The 14,506-nt window shown below is 51.8% G+C and overlaps 1 protein-coding gene across 3 annotated transcripts in view; it reads right to left on the bottom strand.

The window, feature by feature from the left end:
• The window catches only part of MTRR (5-methyltetrahydrofolate-homocysteine methyltransferase reductase), a 60,004-nt gene extending 45,914 nt beyond the window's left edge, over nt 1-14,090 (bottom strand). Inside the window, exons 1-4 of one of the 3 annotated variants that reach the window (XM_068120363.2) lie at nt 13,992-14,090; nt 4,128-4,299; nt 3,560-3,713; nt 1,437-1,554 (exon numbers count right to left, since the gene is read on the bottom strand). In XM_068120363.2, the coding sequence (XP_067976464.2) occupies nt 1,437-1,554; nt 3,560-3,713; nt 4,128-4,280 (425 nt within the window). In that variant the 5' untranslated portion in view covers nt 4,281-4,299; nt 13,992-14,090. Of the gene's footprint in view, nt 1-1,436; nt 1,555-3,559; nt 3,714-4,127; nt 4,300-8,029; nt 8,117-13,717; nt 13,924-13,991 lie in introns of those variants that run through there. The other 2 variants (XM_068120364.2, XM_078779987.1) reach the window with 2 other exon arrangements.
• Nucleotides 14,091-14,506: the final 416 nt, after the last annotated feature.

Below are 14,506 nucleotides of genomic sequence, written 5' to 3' on the forward strand. Positions count from 1 at the left end.
CCTCCGGACGGCGCCCAAGGAGGACCTGCGCGCATCCGCAGCGGAGTTGGTCCTCGGGCAACCGCTGCGGGTGCCAGGCGAGTTCCTCCCCGACTCCACGGCACCATGGTCCGCGGCACAGCAGCGCTCCGCTCTGCAAGAGACCGCCCAGAGGTTCGCCCCGGTGCCAATGGCATGCCACGGGCACCCACCGACGCACGTCGCCCCGGAGCTTCGCACGGCGGAGTACGTCTTCATCCGCCACGATGCCCACCGGACACCACTGCGGCCCCCGTACGACGGGCCTTTCCGCGTGCTGGAGACCGGGGCGAAGCACTTCACCCTGGACATCGGCGGTACTCCTGACCGCGTTTCGGTAGACCGCCTCAAGCCGGCCCACCTCGACGTGGACCATCCACCGCCAGTGGCCCGAACCCCACGTCGGGGCCGCCCCCCTGCGGGCGGACCCCCGGCCCCGCCGCCACGCCGCCCCCCGGTCCTGCACCCATCCCAGGGCCAGCCAGGGGCATCCCACCTGGCATCCCTGCACCCCGGACGCCGCCGATCGCCAGGGGGCGCTTCGGCCGGGTCATTCGTCTGCCCCGCAAACTGGCCCTCCAGGTGCACGGGAATTCTGGGGGGGCGCGTGTGGCGGACACAAAAGCCCACTGGCGTGGTGACATCATTCCGCGCACCAAGTGGGCGGTGGCCACGCCCGAGGGGTAGGCGTGGCCTCATGATATACACCGGGCGCGCAGCCCGGAGCGCGCCAGTGTTACAGTGAGCTCCTGAAATAAAGACGCTTATAAGTTACCGCTTGTCCGCTTCCTCCTTGCTCGCAAGCAGCGCGCGTAACGCCGCGCTTTAATCTCACAGATAATTCAAATAATATTTATCATTCATTTTTTTCACCATAGGTGCACCGCAAAAATTATCCGTTTTAACCTTTAAGCAGTTTTAACATCTGATGAGGCAGTGAGAATCATTTGGCTTCAGATCGTTTGTTCTGCAGAGCCTTCAGGTCAGCAAAAACAACATGGTCAGGTGAATAGTGGGAGTAAAGGTGTATAGAAAGAGGATGGATGAACTGAGGGCCGAGATCGATGAGAGGATGAGCTTGACAGGGAGATCAGTAAAGAGCCCGGCTGAGGTGGGCTGAGCACGTGGTGCAGATGGAGGATGAGAGAATGGTAAAGAAAGTGAATAGGTTGAGGGAGTAGGGTATGAGGAAAAGAGGTGGATTGGTAAAATTGTGTGAGGAAGGATGGAAGTTAAATGGGGTGGCAGGAGTGTGGAGAGAGTTAGTAGGGGATGGAGGACAGTGGAGAAGTACTGTACAAAAGGTGGGGCAGCAACAGCTTGGTATCATTAGATCTCACCACATAAAAATGGAAATGAGGTCGAAATAGTTTGTTGTTCCTATAGTTCTATTAAATACAGGTATTTAAATGACTCACCCAACAGCATCGTCACAGTGACCTGTGGGGTAGAATCGGTGTCCACCCAGCTTAGCCAGGTGTTGGTCGATGGTACGGCCACAGTTGCAAAAGTTTGTGTAATTACTGTCACCCAGAGCTGGTATGAAGATAAAAGGTTAAAAAGGTACATGTTGAAGGTGTTATGAATCAGATAAAACACATTTTGTCTCATCACCGAATGCTCAAGAACAATGCAATTCGGTCATGCATGAGGTGGGTACAAGGTTGCATGATCATGTCTATGTCTAAGGTGCTCGTTCCACCACGGCCTTAGCTCATCAAGATGTAAACTTGGAATAACTACGGTTCTAATCCATCCTTCCATCCCATGAATGGTGAGAATTAAGAAATTGTACTACACAAGATGAATGGATCATGCCAATAACATGTACAACGAGAACACGAGTTCATAGAACAAAACAAATAGAAAATAAAATACCTAAATGGTAATTGATCCACCGCGAATAAAAGATAAGCTGACATTTCTGGCCTTTAACCCTTCTTCGGAGCAAGAGAGAAAGGAAATGGGGCAGGGTTTGTTGTATACCTTACCCCGTGCTGTCTTGAGAAAAAGGACATGGGACTTTATTGGAAATTTTTTTATTGGAAGCAGAAGAAGAAGAATCTCGATGATTTCTCGATGAAAGAAGAATCTCGATGAAGAAACTACCCCCCCCCCCCCCCCCCCCATACTGACTGTGTGGCAAATTTGATTGGTCGAAACGGCATATAATTTCCCCCAAGCACTACTAAACTGAAGGTTTTGGGAAGTCCCCCCCCCCCCCCCCCCCTTCCTACGCCTCCTCCCACCAAGCCCTCTCCCTCCCACACATCTCCCTGCCCTCAAATGTTGTGTTTGTGTGCTTCCCCTTCTCTCCCCATCTTGTCTTCCGCTCCCTCTTTTTATATATTTTGTTTGTCTGGTTGATTTGGTTGTGAAATAAATGTCAGCTCTTTCACGAGCCTCGATTCAGTATACAACAACAAAAAAAAAAAGTGCAAACCAGGGCGATTTGTGTGCTACAGTGTTCAAATATATAATTCAATTGAAATAACATAATGTTTTATAGTTTGTAGAAAAAACGAAAGAAGCCATTGAATCGGAAGTTTACCGCCATTGAAGCACCCTCTTTTACATGTCAAATTATTCTTCACTGGTGTTTGTACCCTTTATGACGCCCCTCAAACAGTACGTTTCCTCTTTGGTATGATCTACAATTTTGGTTGACTGCAAACTGCCAGACGGACAAACTGAAGCAATTGCTTTACCATGTGCGCATGCACGATCGGGACGAGATTCCGCACAATTTGTCAAATTCAGAGCCAAAGTACTGCTAAACTGCAGGTTTGTATTCCGATTCATTTTCTCCCGTGTTCAAAATATCAAATTCAATTAAAATCAAGTCGTTCCTCGATCATAGACCGACAGACAGACAGAGTGACCCAATTGCTTGACCCTAGCTTTCCTCTATGTGCATGTAGGGGATGGGAGGGGGTGGGTAATAAACTCGTTTTTCACAATGTGGATCTCAGCGATTACCTTATTGAACACATCGGGTCCTTGCGGAGACACAAATGTCCTCTAAAGCTAGAAAGTTCCAATGGACCTTCATCAATCACCTCCGGTGGTTCCGAATATGTAGCAATACTAAGGGTCTCCGTCCAAATATGATAATAATAGTAAGGTCTCCATCCAAATAAAACCCCAGTAATTCAAGCATATACGCTTCGGAGCACACTAAGCAAGTGCGCAACCCTGCTTGTAGGTTCAAAGGTCACTCAAAACAAACCATTCTTCCTGCTGATGTTATTTTCTTCAGACTTTTCCATTTCATGCTTTGCGATCAATTATACAAAATTATATTTTTATTATATTTTATCAATTAATTACCTTTTATTAATTAATTTTTTATTGAAGTCTACAATTCAGTTATACAAAATGTGATATTTATTAACTTTCACAAGAAAGAGCAACTGTCAGTGTGTATGGCGAACTCAAAGTTGTTATTTGCGTCGTTAATTATTTCTAAAGTTTAAGCAATCAGGACATTGGCACTGTACAGAGTTAGATTACAAAAAGAGCAATGTCAGGCTATGCGCACCCAACAGAGTGTAGCGAAGGTGGCAGAAGTGGTTGGGCGGTAACCCCTTGCGCTGGATGGAACGAACAAATTTTGTGGCTGTGTCTGGCGGCTCTCCGTCCCCTGTGGTCGACACCACAATGACCACCGGTGCTCTCTCATGTGCGAGCTCAAACTGTTAAGGCAGAAAAAGATTATTTTTTGAAGAATAGTTGAAGACACCGAATGTTAAAGTTTAGAAATGAATATGTGCTTGCAATGCGGGTCTACATGTCGACCCCGACCCAAAGTCGCTCAATCAGCTCATTTGGGGGCCCTGTAACTGGAATCTTCAAAAACATTCATCATCATTTCTAGTCTGTCCCAAAGTGTGATGTGGCTTTTATGCTTTGATTGAAGCATGTTAGTTCCGATGATCAAAATGCGTGCTCTCCATGCCATGAGTCATCAGCCATGGTGAGTTCAAGTTTTAAAACGATAGTTGATCAATTTTAAACAGAGAACCCCGATTGTTAAACAGCTCACCCTCCCCGTCCCTCCTCCCCCCACAAATGGAGAGATACATATTCCTTGATCTCTCAGTTCTTACAGCTCTGCTGGTCCTGCTGAGGCAGTGACGTTCTGCATAAAGCCCTCGTTGCTCTGCCTGTTCCTGAATGTCCTGACTCAGAGACTGGGCCAGCCCTTTCTGTGAGCCATAAAGCAGCAGGAAACGTTGGTCAGCGTTTCCTCTCTCAGGCATGACTGCCTTGCTCTGCAATCTGTGGATTTGCACACATTTACATCAATAACCAGTTTAGGACACGTACTTTGGACCCAATGTGCTTATTTCAACATAATTCAATGAATGATATGGCATCAAACAAAAATCAACCTTTAGGCTGGCTTCCCACCTTACCCACAGGTGACATCTCCGTGCCCTCCGGTCACTTTAATCCCAATTCTCCACTCTTTGCTTTCTTTGTTTATCAAACCCACACGCACTTCCTTCCTCCTCCACACAATCAGTTTAATTAGTCCCCATCTTCTCTTCCTCTTTTCCTGTTCATTAATTAATTTGCTTGATGTCCGCCTGTGGCCCCACGATCAGACCGTTGTTTTTTACCTCCTGTCACCTTGCTCTTCTGTGTTACAATCTAATATAAAGAGTCCTATATTTTACAGATTCATGAATTTTACTTCTAAACAATAAAACAAATCAGCACTGGAGAGTTCAAAGAACACCTTATCCCCCGACCCCACCATTGTGTTTTAGGAAAACAGGACATGGGCGGGGTCTGAGCAGCACATTTGATTGGTCCTGATGACGTGAAATGCCGTAATATTTTATCCAAGTCCGGTACTGCTAAATGGAAGGGTTTTGAAAGTGCCAAAAAGGTGATTTGTGTTTGCAGTGTTTAAATATATAATTAAATTGGAATTAAATAGAGGTTTTAAAGGTTGTAGAAAAGAAATCTTTTTTCGGAAGTTTACCGCCATTATAAATATATATAACCACCTTTAGAGGCCATTTTTCCCCGCAAAGCGGGGGTTGGCCTTTTTCGGGAACCGTGGTTGTTGTTGTTTTTCGGTCCCCTTTTTGAAGCAATATTTTACGGCCGGATGCCCTTCCTGACGCCAACCATTTTTGCCGCCTTTAAATAACGACAAACAGGGAATTACCAGTGAACTGGTACTCAATTAGCCGACCTCGGAAGGATGACAGGCTGAGTCAACCCCCCTGGCGTTAATTCAGCAATCGACCGGGATTACGAACACGGGATCCTAGGATCCTAAGCCGGCACCCTAGCCGCTAGCCCAACACCAGGGTTAACCGCCATTGATGCAGCTTATTTTACACCTCCTTATTTAACACGAGGTTAGTTCATCGTACCTGTTGTTTATGTCCTTTATGACGTCCTTGAAAACAGTAAGTTTCCTGTTTGAAATGATTTTCAATTTGTTTGACTGCCAGACAGGTAGACAGAGTAAAAACATTCTCATTCCTCTCTGCAAATGTAAGCCTGGTGTTGGCTTAATGGTTAGGGTACTGGCTTGGGATTCTGGGGTCCTGAGTTCAAATCCCAGTCGGTCGTCGAATTAACACCAGGTTGGGTTGACTCAGCCTGTCATCCTTCCGAGGCCGACCAGGATTGTGCACAATAGTCAAGAAACTGCTTTGGCAGCCCTATGCATCTGATGATGCGAGAGTGGACATCATCACTTCATCTCTCCGCATGCGTGATCAGGATGAAGCCAGAGCAAAAGTACTGCGAAATTGCAGGTTCGTTTTCCAATTAATGTTGATTTGTGTTCAAAATGTAACATTCAATTGAAATCAAGTTGTTCCTCGATCATAAACTGACGTTTGTAGAGAGGGACAGAAGGAACCAATTCCTTGACCTCACGTTTTGCTTCACAAGCGCAGGATAAAAATAGTCATTCCTGGTGGTAAGAATTAAGCAAACAGCATGACGTTAGCACTTTATTCACGTGTCTTGCCAAATGAAGTTGGCAAATGGAACATGAGGAAATTCTTTAAAAATGCAAAGTCGTCAAAATAAAACTATCAGTAAAGAGTAAGTAGCATTTTTTAATTTCACCCTATTATTTGTCATCAGGTTCCCCTCCTAGACTAACTATCAGATTTGCTTTTGCTCACAAGCAGTGGCCTGGCTGTTTTGGATGGAATACTACCCCATGCTGTACTTAGAGAGGTCGGTGTCCCTCAAAGTGGTGTTTTGAGACCAATCCTGTTCTTACTCCTGATATACATCAATGATACGTCTTCGGCACTGGTGTCACTTTGCAGATGACTACTTTGTGTGAGATAGCTCAACACTCCTCTGCCGATCTGGAAAAAACAAGTAAATGGTGATCTACCTCCACTACCGGTCAAAAGTTTTAGAACAGCTCAATTTTTCCAGTTTTTATTGAAATGTACGCAGTCTAATGTCTCAATGTACTCTGAAATTAAACATAGAACAAATAAACAATTGGAGATAAAAAGAAATCATTGAATCATTTTGTTTAACAAAATTAAATTTAAATTTTTGCCTCAGCAAAGTAGCCACATTTTGCAGATATCACCGCCGAACACACTCGTGGCATTCTTTCTACAATGCAAATCAAATATTGTTCGGGAAGTTCTTCCCAACACTGTTGCAAAAGTTCCCACAAATGTGTTGCACTTGTAGGTTGCTTTGCTTTGCTTTCACCCTTCTGTCCAGTTCATCCCAAACCAGCTCGATGGGGTTTAAGTCTAGAGACTGTGCTGGCCATTCCATGATTTGAAGCCTACCGTTTTGTTCTTTTCCTCGAAGGTAGTTTTGACATGGAATGGAGGTGTGTTTAGGGTCATTATCTTGCCGTAGGATGAACCCCCTGACCAACTAGGCGTATACCAGAGGGTATTGCATAGTGCTGCAAAATGCTGTGGTAGCCCTTTTGGTTCAGGGTGCCAGTCACTCTGGGCAAGTCGCCGACTCTGGATCCAGCAAAAGAGCCCCAGACCATCATGCTTCCTCCTCCATGTTTGACAGTTGGTGTCACACACTGAGGAGCCATCCTTTCGCCTGCTCGACGGCGTACAAAAACCCTGCGTGATGAACCAGATTTCAAATTTTGATTCATCGGTCCATAAGACCTTCTTCCAGTCTTCAGTAGTCCACTGGCGGTGCTTCATGGCCCAGGCAAGCCTCTTTTTCTTATGTTGCCATCTTAGCAATGGCTTTCTTACTGCCACTCGACCTGTCAAACCTGCAGCTCGAAGTCTTCTCTTCACAGTTGAAACAGAGACTTGCTTACTTCGACCAGTGTTAAGCTGTGCTTGAAGCTGTTGTCCTGTGAGCCGCCTATCACGCAAGCTGTTGACTCTCAGAAACTTGTCTTTCTGATTCTGTTGTGGCTTTGGGTCTGCCAGACCTCTTCCAGTCAGAGTTTCCTCCAATTTACAATATACTATTTCCTGCAGTGCAATATTGTCCAAATAATGTTTCAGAGGGTGTAATAAGTTAATAACAGTCTGTTCAAATACTGCTTTTATACAGACAGGGGGTTTGTAATCAAGTAATCAGCAGAGGTTGGGACACCTGTAGGAATTGTTTGCATCAACTTTCAAGGCTTAATTTACTTACTTTGCTGCAGAACAGCTGTAAGTTGTTAACCCATTACTTGTTCCCTGAAGAAGGCCTTTTTACAATATAACTGTGCAATTTACATTATTTTCCCGTTTTTGCTAACCTAAACTTTTTTTTTTTAACCTCGAGCAGTTTACTGCTTACCTTTGTACCATTTCAGGTTATTCACTGGACGTTAAACTGCGTAAATTTCAATAAAAACTGGAAAAATTGAGGTTTTCTAAAACCTTTGACCGTTAGTGCATAATGAGCAATTTAGTGCAAGAAAGACCCATATTCTCACCTTACCTACCCATACGCATGCAAATCCCTTGATATATTTCTATGGTCAACCTCCAGAAGCAGTAAGGTCTTCAGAACTCCTTGGCCTTACTTTCAGCAATATTCTGTCCTGGATAGATCACATCTCCAAGCTGTCCACCATCTCAGAATTCCTCCTCGGGCCAGGTCCTTCCTCCGACTTCCACGGGTTTTAAAGGGGCAGTACGCCTACAGCCATAGTGTGGCAGAATTTAGCTCCCCACAGGAGATTGGGCTTGCAACTTCCCAGATTACTCCCACTTGGTGCCCTGGAATCCAATGGCTTCCATGCCATTGGAGTCCCGCATCAGGAACCCGAGTGGTTGGTGGCCTTGCAGTTATTTTAACCACTTCTATTCTTGTCTTACTCCTCCAGCCCTCTTACTTCACCTTCCAGCCCGCACCCCTCGAGGTCACACGTGTTGCATCAGAAACCCTTTTATTGTTACTGTGCAAGTCTAAACTCAACAACCTCCATTCGATGATACCTTTCTTTCTTCACCTGTGAAACTACACGAGTTTCTTGTCTCTTCAATACAGGACTTCATATCTGCTGTCCAGTCATCCCCTGGTGTCTTCAATTTCAACCACTGAGCTTTAACACACCCCTTGAGATCCTGTTCTCATTCTTATAGTTATACGATTCAAGGAAATCCAAGAAACTCGAGTTCACTGGTAGAAACCACTTGACCTGTCATATACCTGTGCTCTTCTTGTAATGCGCTACATTCGTTTTCTGTTGCTGATACATTTCCCACTGGCAATGCGCTCTTCCATGAGCCTCGACAGTATATTTTTGAAAATTAATGCGAGGCGGTTGCCATGGAAACTCCATAAAGCGATCACTCGTTTTCATAGCGACGCAATGAGAGCATTTTACCAATCGTACTCTGTACATCAAAGTACTTTTGATTAATAAGGTACTTCTCATCACATACCGCAAGACGGCAAGTTATTTACGTGTCGAAAACAATTCACCTAACGATGCGATAGACAAAGGAGTCTGTTGTGGTGGACACAAAAGCTCACTGGCGTGAGGGCATCATTCCGCGCACCAAGTGGGCGGCGGCCACACCCGAGGGGTAGGCGTGGCCGCGGGATATACACCGGGCGCGCAGCCCGGAGCACGCCAGTGCTACAGTTGAGCTCGTTTAATAAAGACTTAAACTCACCGCGTTGTCCGCTTCCTTCTTGTTGTACAAGCAAGCGCGCGTAGCACCGCGCTTCATTGGTGACTCCGACGTTCTGGTCAGCCGTCGCTGACCACCCGAATACGCCATCGCAATGGCAAACAACACAGTCCAAATGAAACTCCCCGAGTTCTGGGAGACGCAAGCCGAAGTCTGGTTCCTGCAGGCAGAAGCCCAGTTCCGACTTCGAGGCATCACAGTGGACGAGACCATGTACTGCCACGTGGTCCCTTCCCTCAGGCCCGGCACAGCCGCCCGCGTCCTGTCGGTCCTGAGGAACCCACCGGCCGACGGCAGGTACGAGGCGATCAAGCGTCTCCTCCTCGCCACGTTCGGCCTCACGGTGGACGCACGGGCCGACCGCCTCCTGGACCTCCCCGAGCTCGGTGACACGCGACCGTCGGTCCGCATGGACCATATGCTGTCATTGATGGGCGACGAAACCCCGAACGCTCTTTTCCGGGCGTTATTTCGACGCCAGCTGCCGGCACGAGTACGCCTCGCGTTGGCCGGTTCTGTGACGACGGAACCCCGAGCGCTCGCTGCCGAGGCCGACAGGTTCTTCGCGGCTTTGGACGCACAGGTGAGTTTTGGCGCGGCCGCTGCGCATCCCGAGGCTGACCCTGATGCTGATGCACCACACCTCGGGGATCCCGAGGCTGACGCACGCCGCGTGGCCGCCGCCACGCCACGCCCACCACCACCGCGAAAACCGCGGCCTCTGCCTTCGCCGCAAACCTGGTGCCATTTCCACGCCAGGTTTTGGCCACAAGGCGAGGACTTGTTGCCCGCCGTGCTCCTTCGGCAAGTCGGGAAACTACAAAGCCGGCGCTCGGTAGCGGCCTTGAGCGTCGGCCATTCCGGCAGCCTTCTTTTTATGACGGACACCTTGTCCGGGCGCCGTTTCCTATGCGATACGGGGGCACAGGTGAGCGTTATCCCTGCCTCTACGTCCGACAAGCACACCGCGGGCCGGGGACCCGCGTTGCTTGCCGCGAACGGAACACCCATACGCACATTCAGGAAGCGCTGCCTCTCCCTGTGGTTCGGAAGGCAACGCTTCGAGTGGACGTTCGTAACCGCTAGTGTCCCCATGGCACTACTCGGTGCGGACTTCCTCTGTGCACACGGGTTGTTGGTAGATGTGAAGAACAGACGCCTTGTCCAGGCTGAAACGTTCAGCTCGCTTGCTTGCGCGCTGGGCAGCTCGTTGAGCGGCTCACTGAGCGGCTCACCAAGCGGCTTGCTGAGCGGTTCGGTCCCGGCGAGGTTAGTTTGTACGCTTCCGGCAGCGGACGACTTCACCCGCCTCCTCGCCAGCTTCCCGGCCCTTACGCGGCCCACCTTCTCCGCGGGGGCCGTCAAGCACGGGGTGGAACACCACATCCCCACCGCCGGGCCACCGGTCTACGCCCGGGCACGCCGCCTCGAGCCGACGAAGCTCGCGGTGGCTAAAGCGGAGTTCGCTACGCTGGAGCGGCTCGGCATCGTGCGGCGCTCCGAGAGTGCTTGGGCATCGCCGCTTCACATCGTGCCAAAGCCCGGCGGGGGATGGCGACCGTGCGGGGACTACCGGCGCCTCAACGACGCCACCACCCCCGACCGCTACCCCGTCCCCCACATCCAGGACTTCTCCGCCCGGTTGGCGGGCATGTCCTTCTTTTCGAAGGTGGACCTCATACGCGGCTACCATCAGGTCCCCGTCAGGCCGGAGGACATCCCGAAGACGGCGGTCATCACGCCGTAAGGACTGTTCGAATTTCTTCGGATGCCCTTCGGTTTGAAGAATGCGGCTCAGGCGTTCCAGCGACTCATGGACAGCGTCTTGCGCGACTTGGATTTTGTGTACGTATACCTGGACGACATCCTCGTCGCCAGCGTGTCCCGCGAAGAGCACCTTCACAATCTCCGCATGCTCTTCGAACGTCTGGGCCAGCATGGCCTCATCGTGAACCCCGCCAAGTGCCGGTTCGGCGTCGCCGACATCGATTTTTTGGGGCACCGCGTCACCAGGCACGGGGCCGTCCCCCTACCGGCCAAGGTGGAGGCGGTGAAGGGGTTTCCGTGCCCCCGCACGATCAAGGGGCTCCAGGAGTTCCTGGGCATGGTAAACTTTTACCATCGGTCCTGCCCCGCATCGCCCAGCTCCTGCGCCACTTGCACGAGGCCCTCCGAGGGAAGCCGGGCAAAGGTGACGTTACCTGGACCGAGCAGATGGACGCGGCGTTCGCAGGCGCGAAGCTCGCCTTGGCTAACGCCACCATGCTCGCGCACCCGGCGCCCGATGCACCGATCGCCCTCACCACCGACGCCTCGGACTACGCAGTGGGCGCGCTGCACGAGCAATGGGTGCGTGGTGCTTGGCAACCGCTGGCGTTCTTCAGCCGGCAGCTTCGCCCGCCCGAACGCCGCTATAGTATCTTCGACCGCGAGTTGCTCGGGCTTCACCTGACGGTCAGGCACTTCCGCCATCTGCTCGAGGGCCGTGCATTCACGGCCTTCGTCGACCACAAGCCACTGGTCTTCGAGATGGGCAAGGTCGCCGAGCCGTGGTCGGCCCGGCAGCAGCGTCACCTCTCGGCCGTGTCCAAGTACACAACGGACATCCGGCACGTCGCGGGGAAGTACAACCCGGTGGCGGATTGCCTTTCCCGGTCCGTCGCCCACGCAGTCCACCTTGGCATCGACTATGCCCGGATGGCGGCGGACCAGGCCGCCGACCCCGGCGTCCAGGCCTTGCGGACCGCCGTCACGGGCCTCCGCGTCACCGAGGTACCGTTCGACGGCGCGGCCCTCTTGTGTGACGTCTCCCTCAGGCGGCCTCGCCCCATCGTGCCCGCGGGCTGGCAGCGCCAGGTGTTTGACGCCATCCACAGCCTGTCCCACCCGGGCACGAAGGACTCCCAGAGGTTGGTCGCCGACAGGTTTGTCTGGCATGGCCTCCGGAAGGCCGTCCGCGGCTGGACCAGGACGTGCCTCGCGTGCCAGCGCGCGAAGGTGCACCGGCACACACAGTCCCCATTGGCCCCGTTCACGGTGCCGGAACGAAGGTTCGACCATGTACACGTGGACCTGGTGGGACCTATGCCCCCCTCGCGGGGTTTCACCCATGTCCTGACAATGGTGGACCGCACCACCCGGTGGCCGGAGGCCGTGCCTTTGGCGGCGACGATGGCGGCGGACGTCGCACAGGCGTTCATCGCCACCTGGGTCGCCCGGTCCGGCGCCCCCTTGGACATATCGTCCGACCGCGGCCCCCAGTTCACCTCGGAGCTCTGGGGGGCGGTCGCGCGGGGGCCCGGGGTCCAGCTGCACCGAACCACGGCCTACCACCCCCAGGCCAACGGCCTGTGCGAGCGGTTCCACCGCTCGTTGAAGGCCGCGCTCCGGGCCACCCTCCGCGACGGCGGCTGGGTCGACAGGCTCCCCTGGGTCCTGCTGGGCCTCTGGACGGCACCCAAGGACGACCTGCGCGCATCCGCGGCGGAGTTGGTCTTCGGACAACCGCTGCGGGTGCCGGGCGAGTTCCTCCCCGACCCCACGGCACCATGGTCCGCGGCGCAGGAGCGCTCCGCGCTGCAGGAGACAGCCCGGAGGTTCGCCCCAGTGCCGACGGCGCACCACGGGCACCCGCCTACGCACGTCGCCCCGGAGCTTCGTACCGCGGAGTACGTCTTCGTCCGGCACGACGCCCACCGGACACCACTGCGGCTCCCGTACGACGGGCCTTTCCGCGTGCTGGAGACCGGGGTGAAACACTTCACCTTGGACATCGGCGGTACTCCCGACCGCGTCCTGGTGGATCGCCTCAAACCGGCCCACCTCGACGTGGACCACCCACCGCCGGTGGCTCGGCCCCCGCGTCGGGGCCGCCCCCCTGCGGGCGGACCCCCGGCACCTCCCAGGCCCGCCGCCCCCCGGTCCTGCACCCATCCCGGGCGCAGCCGGGGGCATCCCAGCTGGCATCCCTGCACCCCGGACGCCGCCGGTCGCCAGAGGGCGCTTCGGCCGGGTCATCCGTTTGCCCCGCAAACTGGCCCTCCAGGTGCGCGGGAATTCTGGGGGGGCGCGTGTGGAGGACACGAAAGCTCACTGGCGTGAGGGCATCAATCCGCGCACCAAGTGGGCGGCGGCCACGCCCGAGGGGTAGGCGTGGCCGCGGGATATACACCAGGCGCGCAGCGCCGCAGCCCGGAGCGCGCTAGTGCTACAGTTGAGCTCGTTTAATAAAGACTCTTAAACTCACCGCGTTCTCCGCTTCCTTCTTGTTGTACAAGCAAGCGCACGTAGCACCGCGCTTCACTGCGATATGAAAATAAAGTAATAAATCGAAACCAAGAACAAACTATCACCGTACTAAACCACGAAACGTAGTTCCCAACCGCAAGAGGTCACTTTCAATTTCGATATTCGTTAATTCACGTGAATCCCTTCAATTAGAAAGATAGGGCAATGCAAAACGACGCATATTTCGCGTCAAACGCACTGTAGAAGTTAGCAATTAAATCGGTTTATTCAGGCGTCATCGGCCGAACATACAGTCCAATAACTTAAACTAATCAAAGCAATACCTGTCTCATATCCACGGAATCGAAATGAACTGCTTTCAGTACTTTTGTTTACACTTTGTAAAAGAAGAGCAAAACATTCAGCTTCAAGTATTTATGAACGACAGACACCGACTGATGAGCGGTAAGCTTATACACCGCCTCATGTCGGAACTTTGACCGCACTGACGAAACTCTGAACAACGAGACGAAAAATGAAGTTCAGAGGAAGCGACAGTACAGTACGAACAGTATACTATACGATTACGCCACACTAGCTTCACATTACTAAAGATACCTTCTCAACTTTCGAGTTTATTCCTCTCAGAATCTCGGACCATCACGCCGTCCCTGCAAGCTTTCACAAGGAATTCATTAATTATTAATTTCCAGGGGTGTGTTCTGTTAGCAAGCAGCTTGCTATCGCCCACCAAGCGGCTTAGTTGATTCAATGTGCTCAAACAAGCACTCAAACGGAACGGAGCGCTCGGCACCGCTTAACAACATGGCGGTCTCCTTGGAAACAGTGCTATCGTGGTGCTCGAACAAATGCTGAAGGGGCTGTCGTTTTCACTTTTCTCAATCGTCTTGTGTTCCCCGAAACTAATTTACTGTGTTAAACATAAAGAAAGACAAACAAGAAGACGTCATGCGGAGCACGATACTTGCAAAGTACGCGCCCCCCCCCCCCCCTCCCCAAGAAAAAAAAATTCCATTGATACAGCAAATTGTCCATTTCATCAAGATTAAAATTGACAATCTCGATCAAAGCTCGAGTCAACAGGAAGAAAAGTGATGATTTTTCAGATGAAA

The sequence above is a fragment of the Myxine glutinosa genome, chromosome 6, assembly GCF_964187855.1.
Source record: "Myxine glutinosa chromosome 6, kmMyxGlut1.1, whole genome shotgun sequence".
Classification (NCBI taxonomy): Eukaryota; Metazoa; Chordata; class Myxini; order Myxiniformes; family Myxinidae; genus Myxine; species Myxine glutinosa.